The following is a 10,512-nucleotide window of genomic DNA, read 5'->3' on the forward strand; positions in this document are numbered from 1 at the left end:
GGGAGCCGCGGCGGCGGAGCGATGGCCATGGTGGCCGGCGGCTGGGGCGAGCCGGGCGGCGACACGAACGGCCTGGACAAGGGCTACCCGCGCGGCTCCGAGGAGGAGTCCGTGTCCCCGCCCGGCGGCGCCAGCGACCCGGAGCACGGCGACGAGGACAAGCCGGGCGTGCAGGTGGACTGCGTGGTGTGCGGCGACAAGTCCAGCGGGAAGCACTACGGCGTCTTCACCTGCGAGGGCTGCAAGAGCTTCTTCAAGCGCAGCATCCGCAGGAACCTCAGCTACACGTGCAGGTGAGCCCCGCCGCCCCACGCGTGCCCCCGGGGGCCGGCTCCCGGGGGCGGGTCCGCTCTTCCGCGCTGGCCCCGCCGGGCGGCCGCCGCAGCCGCGGGGCAGCGCTGGGGCGGGTGTTCCGGGTGGCGGCCGCCGCCTGGGTCCTGCGCCTGGCTCTGCCACTGGCCTCGGGGTGACCTTGGCCAAGTCACTGCACCCCTCCGTGCCTCGGTCGCCCCATCCCCGCTGCAGGGGTGACTGTGGTGACCTCCAGGCCAGGCCTCGCTGGTGAGCGCCGCGGGAGGGAGGGGCCCCTGGCAGCGTGCTTCCTTCCTCCAGCTGCTCTCCATTTCCGTGGCCTAGATTGCCAGCCGTGCCCTCCCTCCCCACGGCCCGCTCTTCTGGGGCAGGCGGTCGGGTCCCCAGCTCCTAGCACCAGGGAGGCTGGCTTGGGACACTCGCACGCGCCTGTGCGCACAGGTCTGGTGGTGCTGGGTGCAGCCCCTTCCCAGCCCCCAGACTTCGAGGCAGGGAAGGTTGCAGCATCCTCCCAGGCGTCTGGGAGCGCGGGTAGCCTTTCATTATCCCCGCTCTCATGCCTCAGTTTCCCTGAGAGAGGACCGTCCAGGGTCTTCTGTGGGGCTCTTGTAAGTCTGCTGAGGCACAGGTGCTGGGTCGGAGGCAGCAAGGGCGGGTTTGCATCCCACAGAGGCAGGGCTGGGGGTCAGCGAAGGAAGATGGTCGTGGGGACCATCCAGGGACGCAGGCGTGAGGAAAAGCAGACCAGCTCCACAGCCCGGGCCTGGAAATCCCAAATGCAGCTGCCCCTCCCTTGCCGCCCAACACCCTCGTGTCCATGTCTAGGGTGTCATCCGGCACGGGGGGAGGGATGACTTAGTGTTACCCCTTTTGCACTGGGAGCGAGTTTGGTGGGATGTAGGAACACGCGTGTCCTCAGCGCAGCGACTCTGTGCCAGCTGCCGAGCGTGTTTCATCGAAAGGCTCTGAGCAGCATCTGGCCCCGATTGCCCTCATTTGAATATTAAAAGGTGTGTTAGATCCCGCTTAGATCCGGCACTCAATAATTACATGTTCTAATTACACAATTAGCACAATGCATGCCTGTCGGGTGCTCCCGTTTCCCCATGCAGCGTGCACGCGTCCGTGGAGGGACTCGGTCGGAGCCCCTGGCTTGCTGTGGAGCCGTTTGGGGTTTCCGAGGTCTACAGAGCTGCAACTGTGGGTTCTGCTGCAATCCTAGGGTCGGATGCTCAGCAGGGCAGATCAGGAGAGCGCTGCAATGCTCTGGTTTTGGCCTGGAGCTCTCCGAAGGGACTTGCCTAAAGCAGGGGTCGTAGGCAGGGCCGTGGGCAGATCCCGAACCGGGCACACCGCCGGGTTTGCCACGTGAACGGTGGCAAGGCCTCCACCCCCCCCAAAACCCCGGGAAGGCAGGCAGGTGATGAAGATATAATCTGACATTTTGATTAGCTCTCACCTCTCCACTAGAATAACTTTTATCAGCAACACGTTTTCAGTGTGTTAAACACAGTGGCGATGTTCAGGGTAAATTAATTCCGGTTTGAGCTGCTGCCGAATCCCAGCGCGGCTCTTCTCCAGAGTCATGTAAAAACCAGGATATTCATGTCAGGATCCAGAGGCCCGGCCAGGCCGAGATGCTGCGCTGGAGGAATGGCTCTGCAGGTGGCTTTGCCTGGCAATCGGCTGGACTGTGCCCTATTCTGCTAGCGACGCCTTCACTGGCAAGCCCCCGGCTCCATCTGCACCTCCGGCTGTCTCACCCCTTTGAATTTGCTACCGGTGGTTTCTGTAAGGGCTCCTCACCCAGGTGCCCCAGCTGGGATGTGCAGCAAGGCCGCTGGCCTGGGGCGGGGGGCCAGCCTCTTCCAACAATTGGCAAAGATATTTGAGGGTGAGGGGTAAGCAAGCCTTTTCCTAGCCCCATCCTTGACTTCCCTGGAGTCGAGCAATATCTCCCGTTCCCTGCTTAGCAAACCTCTCGAGTCTCAGGCAGTCCCTGGTTCCCGGGGCTCGCTCCAGCCAACGCTGGGTTCGGTGCTCCCGACTGCTGCACTCAGTAGGTCGCCTGTCTGTGGTCGGCCCCGAGTCGATGGGTTTAAAACCCTCCCCCGATGCAGCAGGACTTTGAAGTCGGGAGGCTGGCTGCCTCGTTCAGAGAAGCCTAACGGTTCTGCTAGGCTGGTGTGGAGGGGTACAGGACCCCGGGGCAGCTGGGGGTCATACGGGCCTGGATCGCAGCCCCAGGGCCTGTTTGCTTCTCTTCATTTTCCAGTCCATGTCTTGCCTGGGATGGAGGCAGCCCAGGCCAGGCAGCTTTGCCCTTGCGCACGCTTGCCTGAGGCTAGCGGAGCGGGCCGCGCAGAGGCTGGGTCCCCGCCACGGGTGAGCCAGGCTCCTTCCTCTCTCGCTGGGCACCGCTGCTCCGCCACAGATGAGCCCCGGGGTGCAGAGCCCTGCAAGCCAGCCCGGAGCCCCCTGCTCCCGAGCTGCTTTGTGGTGGGGGCAGCCTGCTCCCAGCAGCGGCAAGGGGAGCAAATCATGCCAGTGTGTCCCTGGCCACACCTGGGCATCATGCTTTTCCCTCCTTTCACCTGCCTCCTCCTGCACTCGGATGATCCTTGTCCCATCCACGCACCCCAGCTTCTGCCCCGAGCCTTGCACAGCTCCTTGGCTCCAGGAGAGCCCAGCGGCTATCCAGGAGCAAGTCTGGCCTTGTGATTTTTTCCAGCAAGGCATGTAGGAGCCTGAAGCACCAAGCGAGCCCTGTGCTACCCCTGCGTCCCCTCCCTGCCACCCTGGGCTGGCGGGTCCTCTCCCAGGACCACCCATCCTATGGCTGCGTGCATCACCAGCAGGCTCAGGGCACTGCCCCAGTACCACAAAGCAGAGCCGCCCACGTGCCGGCTCATGCCTGGTTCGTGGCGGGATGGCGGGACCGGGGCGGATTGCCCGCACAGGCCCAGCGTGAGTAATGGAGGCGAATGCTGCAGGGACCCGCAAACATAAATCTGCAAGCGCTCAGTGCCTGGCAAAGCAATCGGCCGCTCGCTCGCTCGCTTGCTCTCCCGGTTACTGTTTACTTAGCGCTGCAGGTAAATGAGCTGTGTGTGCTGGGCAGAGATATGACCCTGCCCCTCGGCCGAGGCAGCCGCCCCGCGTCCTCATAGGAAATAGCTGGAATTCTTCGGGCTGCCGGGCAAGGCCGGGAACAAAAGGCCGGCGCACTCAGCTGTTTCCAGTTTAACTCCTCTGCCCTCTCCTTGCGCCTCTCCCGGGGAGGGGGGCCTGGCCATGCTGGGGGAGCAAAGCATTGTGGGATGGTTTCGCTGAGCGACTTCTTGGAGCCTCCCCCCGGCCAAGGCCTGGGCCCCCGGTCAGGAGGACGAGCACGTGCCCGCGCGGGCCGGCCAAGCCGGCTCCAGGGCGCGGTGGGAGGGAGCCGAGGGCAGCGTGGAGCCGTGTCCCACATGCATTTGCCCTTGGCGGTGGTTCAAAGGCATCGCCCCCTCCCCTTAGCCTTGCATGCTGCCGTGCAAGGTGCTAAGAGCCCAGCTGGCCTCAATATGCTTGGAGCCGTGGCGATACGCCAGCCTGCAGCCACTGTGCCGGGCTCCCCCGGGAGACTCGCAGCGCACACATGGTTCGCCAGAGCCCTCCCCTATTCATGCCCCGTCCGGGAGGGCGGGAGGCACCTCGCGGCATCGGCGGGCTTGGGTCCCCGGCCCACCCTCTCCACAGGATGGGGATCCCCAGGCCCCGGCGGTGCCCTGCCAGTCCTGCGTGGAGACATGTCTTCTCCAGGATGCTGGCTGGGGGTGGTCCGTGTCCTCGGGGAGGCCACGGGCGATGCTGCCTCCCGCCCGGCGGCTCACTGCCACCCGATTTCCCTGCAGGTCGAACCGGGACTGCCAGATCGACCAGCACCACCGCAACCAATGCCAGTACTGCCGCCTGAAGAAGTGCTTCCGCGTGGGAATGAGGAAAGAAGGTAGCGGGGCCGGTAACTTGGGACGGGGAGAAACTTAGAGCCACCTCTGAGCTGCTGTAACGTCACGGAGTGAACCGGGCCAGTGCAAACGCACCGGGGGACTTGGCCAGGTGCACGGGGGTCCTGCGCCCCCGGCCAGCGTGCAGTTCAGGCCGCGTCGGTACCAGAGCATGCCGGCCTGCTGGGGCTCCGGGCAGCTGGTTCACAAGGGACCTGGGCTCCCCTCAGCTTAGCTGAGCTCGTTCCAGGGTGTTGCTCTGTGCCCGGCCCAGGGGACCTAGTGTTTAGCAGCTGCTGGATTTGGGGGGCACGGTGGCACCAAGCTAAGGATACACAGACAGGTCCCGGCATACCCCACCGTCTGCAGCACGGCTGCCCTCCCCTGCCCACGTGCACCGAGCCTTCCCTGCCACACTGGGGTAGGCACCGTGGCCGCAGCGCCCATCACGTCCCTTCTCCGGCCGAGCGCTCGGGGCGGGCGACACTGGCAGAGCAGGTGCTGCGTGTTTGGAGAGCCAAGGGCTGGCACAGATAAGGGGACACACCTGGAGCCACGGATGTGGCCATGTGACGCAGGCGCCTGAGGTCACAGATGGGAGCTCCCTCGCCCTCCAGCATTGACTCAGCCCTGTGGCTGCTCCTCCTGCACCGGGACCTGAACCCAGTGCCCTTCCAAAGCGCCTCCGGGCTCCCGGCAGAGTCTGCGTCGTCTGGACCTGCCTGAGCCTGGGGGCAGCTTGTCTCTGGAAGCCGTTTCTAGGGAGACTCTGCCCGTTCTGCCTCATTAGAGAGGCTTATCAACACCCCCGGCTCTGCAATGGTGAAGCCTCGTGCTCCAGGGCAGGGCAGGAATGAAGCCTCCCTGTGGTTCCTGGCCTTGCCTCCGGACCAGCTGCCAGCTCCAGCCCGGCAGGTCTCGGTGCTCCTCGCCCCACAGGGTCTTTCCAAAGCAGCAGCTTGGGCCAAGGTTTTCAGGGCCAACTCCTCTGTGAGCCCCCTCCCTGCCCGCTGCGGTCAGGGAGCTCCGGGGCTACAGGTGAACCCGGCTGGTTGCTCTGGATCCCCAGGAGGGCTCCTGGCATCGGGGAGCACGCCCATCCGCGCACAGCGTGCCGAGAGGAGCTGGGAGAAGCTGGTAGGAGGGACGGACGCTGCAGAGGCTCCTTCCAGCTCGCGTGTGCCCCTACCCCTCTGCAGCCGCCACACTTCACGCCCAGCCCACGGTGGCGTCAGCCCACGAGAGGCAGGGCCCCGTGGCGGGCGCTGGATGCAACGGGGCAGGGGAGCAGCGGGAACGGCCGAGCAGAAGGACGGCGCGCCGTACCCTCAGCTTCCCAGGGCTGTCGGTCTCTGCTGGCTCTCCACCCCGCGCTGCTTTTGCAAGAGGACCGAGACATCCCTCGCTCCTCCAGTGATGCCCTGAAGCAGGCGCACCCCGGCAGCTCTCCAGCGCGGTGGAGTGGGCCCACCACATCCCCTTCTTCCCCGGTTGCTTTGAGCAGGGAGAAGTTGGGGCAACTCCAGAGCCTGCAGCAACCAGAGGGCTCCGTCTTGGACCGCACCCAGCATCACGGGGCTGCTTTGGCCCTGCAAGCCCTCCGGTACCCGGCACGGCAGCCGGGAAGCCCTTACTCAAGCTGGAGCTTATTAGTGCCTCTGCCCCTCCCCCAGCTAATGAGTCCGGTCTGATCACCAGGAGGCTAAACAGATTCATCTTGTTTGCGGAGGCAGCAAGCTGCCGTGTGCGACGGGCAAAGTGCATGCCGCCTCCTGCGCCAGCTCTCGCCTGCCCCCGCCGCCTCGGCTCCGGGGGTGGGGAGGACCCACCGAGGGACCCCGGTTCATAGCCCCGCCGGCAAGAGGGGCCTTATGTAGCATGCTGTGGGTGTGTGCACGCTCCCGCTGGCTGTGGATGGGGTGGGGACCCCTGGGTCCTTTGCCCTGCTCTGCCACCTGCCTGCTGCTCCGTGCCTCAGTTTCCCCAGCCACGTGGTCCCTCGTTTCGAAGCGTCGGGTTCGTCGGGGCAGGGCCGTATCATACACCTGTGCTGACGGTGGGCATTTGAGGCACCGGCCCAGACTCTCACCTGCGCCCTTTGCCTCCCCAGCCGTGCAGAGGGGCCGGATCCCGCCCACCCACTCGAGCGCCAGCCCCACGGCCATGCCCAGCGGGGAGTACTTCAATGGGCAGCCCGTCTCCGAACTCATCTCGCAGCTGCTGCGGGCTGAGCCGTACCCTGCCGCCCGCTACGGCTCCCAGTACGCTCAGCAAGGCAGCATCATGGGCATCGACAACATCTGCGAGCTGGCCGCCCGGCTGCTCTTCAGCACGGTGGAGTGGGCCCGCAACATCCCCTTCTTCCCCGAGCTGCCCGTCTCGGACCAGGTGGCCCTGCTGCGTCTGAGCTGGAGCGAGCTCTTCGTGCTGAATGCGGCCCAGTCGGCGCTCCCGTTGCACATGGCACCGCTGCTGGCTGCCGCCGGCTTCCACGCCTCGCCCATGTCCGCCGACCGCGTGGTCTCCTTCATGGACCAGATCCGCATCTTTCAGGACCAGGTGGAGAAGCTGAACCGGCTGCAGGTGGACTCGGCCGAGTACAGCTGCCTCAAAGCCATCGCCCTCTTCACCCCAGGTGAGCGGCACCTGCCTGCAGGTCGGGGCCCCCGCGTGCTGCACCGTTGCTCCTGGCTCATAGGTGGGGAACTGAGGCCTGGAGAGATACCAGAGCCAGGCTGGCGAAGGGATTTAGGTGCCTCAGACACACAAATGTCTAGGGGAGTTTTGAAAGCACCCAGCTCCCCTGGGCTTTGATACATGCAGAGCAGGGGATCAGGCTGCATCTCCTGCATCCCAGTACTATAGGACAGACCCCAGCTCTGGCCTGTGATACTGAAGACCCCTTGCACTAAGCAAGCAGGAAGGAGGGGCCAGGCCCCCCCCTAGAGACCCCCCCCACACGAGCACCCTCACTCTGGGGCTAAGCCAGCTGTGCACTTACCCTCTCCCCACCCCAGAGGGAAGATGAAGAGCCCCACGGGTTGGGCTTCGTGCTGGGGAACCGCACTAGTGCATCCTGATGGCAGGATGGCGACCCCCACGCGGGGCTGGAAGCCTTTGGCAGGAAGGGCAGGGTGCTGGAGTCCAGCGCACCCGGCTCAGCACCCTCCGGCAGATCGGCGGCCAACCTCTTGTGGCTTGCCACCTTGTTTCACGGCACCTGCTGACACCCCTTCCTTCCTCCCTCTGCAGATGCCTGCGGCCTCTCGGACCCGGCGCACGTGGAGAGCCTGCAGGAGAAGGCGCAGGTGGCGCTCACCGAGTACGTGCGGGCCCAGTACCCATCGCAGCCCCAGCGCTTCGGGCGCCTGCTGCTGCGGCTCCCGGCGCTCCGGGCCGTGCCCGCCTCGCTCATCTCCCAGCTCTTCTTCATGAGGCTGGTGGGGAAGACGCCCATCGAAACACTAATCCGGGACATGCTGCTCTCCGGCAGCACCTTCAACTGGCCCTACGGCGCGGGGCAGTAGGGACGGAGAGGCTGGCGGAGCCGCAGCCCAGCCCGGGCACTGCTGCCGCTTGCTCGGCCCCCGGGCCAGGCGTGTGCAATGTGCCCTGGGCAGCCCCCGCAGCTGCCAGGCCTGGGAGCGAGACCCGTGCCCCCTTCTTCTCCCTCCGATGGAAACCCACAAGCAGCTTCCCCAGGCGTCGCCCATCCGCGCAGCGGGGATCAGCCGTCCGGCAGGGTGCTCCGTCTGTCTGTCTGCCTGGGACACAGGTGGGGACAGCAGGCCAGGCTTTCCGGTTCCTAACTGTTTTTACATCTCTTTCAAGATGAGGAGACCCCTGCCCCGGCTCCTGGCCTGGGATGGGATGGAGCCCGCGGTCCCGGGGGAGACGCGTACAGGGATGAGAGCGTGCTGGCCTCACCCGCCTTTGCAGTTCATGCAGCACCGAAATCTCTGGAGCCAGGAGGCATCCCCCCTCCCCTGTCAAGGGGTAGGAGAGGAAGGCGGTGCCGATTCCAGGGAAGGGAGCGGGCCTAAATCCAGCCCCGTCCCACTGCAGACACAGACTCAAGTGGGCACTAAGGGCTGGGAGAGGGAGGTCCCACTCTGGCCCCTCTGGGCCCCAGGGACCTTGCACTCAGCGCTCTGCCCAGCTGCCACCCATGATGCAGTCCTTTGGCCCTTGGGGGAGAGGGTGTCCCCATCCTGCCGGGGCATTTCTCTCCCCCCACAACATGCATGAACCCCCTGCCCCCCTCCAACTTGTCCCTGGATCACGCAGGGGAACACGAGCGGCTCCGGCGGGCGTGGGAAGAGCCTTGCCGTTCTCATCTGCCACCGCCGCCCCCTGCTCCCTTCTGCCAAGCTGTGCGGAGGCAGGGAGCTCTGGGGGGGGCCTGGCATCTGCCGAAGCAGAGGGGCTATTGTGGGGAGGGGGAAAGCATTGCTGCCTGGCCAGCCGGGGACAGGGTTGCGCACGGAGCCCGTGCCGGGGGCAAGCCGGCTTCCTCCTGCCCCAGCTTCCCCTTGCCAGTCACAACTGGAGCTGCCCTGGCGAGAGCCAGCGCCGGGTCGGCGCAGGGGCCCTGCCCGGCTGCACCCAGGCACGAGGAGCGCCCGGGCAGTCCGGGGTCTGCCACGTCCATTGATCCTCTGAGAACGCCGTCCCTGTCGGATGCTCTGCAGAGGCACCCCCTCAATAAAGGCGTTTCGTACAACGCGGGTGAGCCGGCGTGTGTGGTGGGGAGGAGGGAGGGGGCAGTCTGGGTGCTCCTGACCCCTCCTAGGACACCCCGTTTCTCTGCCCGCGACTGAGGCTGCTAGTGGCCCAGCACCTGCCTTTTGGGAAGGGCTGGGTCAGCCTGCCTTGGCCTGGGGGGGCTTGGGGAGCCGCGTGCCAAGCATCTGGGCTTCTGCACCAGGCTGGCAGCGTGGGGGGCAGGAGCCCGTGACTTCCCAGAGCTGGCAGGGACAGTGGGGTGTCGCAGGGTGCTCGAAGGGGGCAGGAGCTGGGTACCCGCGCCTTGAAGACCCGCTTGCTTGCGGTCAAGAATTCAGGCCCTGGCCTCCGGTTTCCCGTCCGAGGGCGTGGGTCGGACACGGCAGCCTGGGCGAGGAGGGGGCCGTCTGTTCCCAGGGGCTGGAGAGCGGGGCAGGACACACGGACCATGCCCACGGCCGACCCCGCTCAGCAGGGAGCCCTGCCCCCAAGGGATCCAGGCCCCAGCGCCCACCCCTGCGGCCGCAGGGCCCTGCTGCAAGGCAGGTTTGCTGCGCCTGGAGGGGCCTGGCCTGACGAGGGCTTGGCCAGAGGGAAACAAGGAGAGCAAGCATGCGCCGAGCCCCGCTGCACGCGTCCGTCCCCCACCCCCGCCCCGGCTCAGGCGCTGCAGCGGCTCCCCTCTAGCGGCCAAGCCGCTCGCACGCAGGCCCCTGCGTCTCCCAGCACGGGCGCTCTGCCGGCCCGAGCCCCGGGCTCCTTCCTCGCCCGGCTTGCCAGCCCCAGCAGCCCTGGGCTGACAGCGGTGCGGCCCAGTGCCTGGAGCACGGGGCGGGGACTTAGGAGCTATTCCTGGCATCGCCCGAGCCCTGCGCCTCGGTTTTCCCAGCTGTGAAATGAGGGCATGATCCCGAGCTGGGGGGTGAGGAGTCAGGGAGCATCGTGCAGCCATCCCGAAGGCTACAGCAGCTGTGCGGGCACCACAGGGCTCTTGTGACCGGTGCCAGCTGTGCCGCCGGCCTGCACTGGGCTCTATTAATGCCCCCCCGCACCCTCGCGGGCATCTGCCCTCATGCAAAGCCCCTGCCCGGGGGTGTCGCTGCTGCCTGCTCTGGAAGGGGGGACAGGTGGCCAGGGACTGCCCCCCACCCCACACAGCCCCCTGAGCCAGTGTTTCTAAGGCAGGGAGGCTGGGGGCAGCAGGGGCATTTGCTACCAGGACGTGGCTTGTTCTGCTTTCCCCGAGTCGGTGCCAGGGCCGAGTGCGAGACCCTGCAGCGCCTGGACGGTGGTGTGAACCCAGGGCTGGCGGGGGGTGCACACGGATTAGGACGCCTGCCCTGTTCACGCTCCAGTTCCTTCACGAGGATTAGGGGAAAGGCTGTTTCCCAGCGCGGCCCGGGGCAGGTTGCTGGCAGCTCCAAGATCTTCTCCGCGTGTCTGCCCGCTGGTCTGAGCCCGGAGCGTGGACCCCCGCGCCACCCCA

The 10,512-nt window shown here is 66.3% G+C and overlaps 1 protein-coding gene across 1 annotated transcript; it reads left to right on the top strand.

Moving 5' to 3' along the window:
* Positions 1-8: 8 nt before the first annotated feature.
* NR2F6 (nuclear receptor subfamily 2 group F member 6) lies at positions 9-9,024 on the top strand. The gene is made up of 4 exons (XM_019548072.1): positions 9-293; positions 4,209-4,303; positions 6,412-6,936; positions 7,554-9,024. The coding sequence occupies exons 1-4, from the start codon at positions 22-24 to the stop codon at positions 7,826-7,828; spliced, it is 1,167 nt and encodes a 388-aa protein (XP_019403617.1). The 5' UTR covers positions 9-21; the 3' UTR covers positions 7,829-9,024.
* Positions 9,025-10,512: the final 1,488 nt, after the last annotated feature.

Source organism: Crocodylus porosus, unplaced genomic scaffold (assembly GCF_001723895.1).
Source record: "Crocodylus porosus isolate Cpor-Errol unplaced genomic scaffold, CroPor_comp1, whole genome shotgun sequence".
Taxonomy (NCBI): Eukaryota; Metazoa; Chordata; order Crocodylia; family Crocodylidae; genus Crocodylus; species Crocodylus porosus.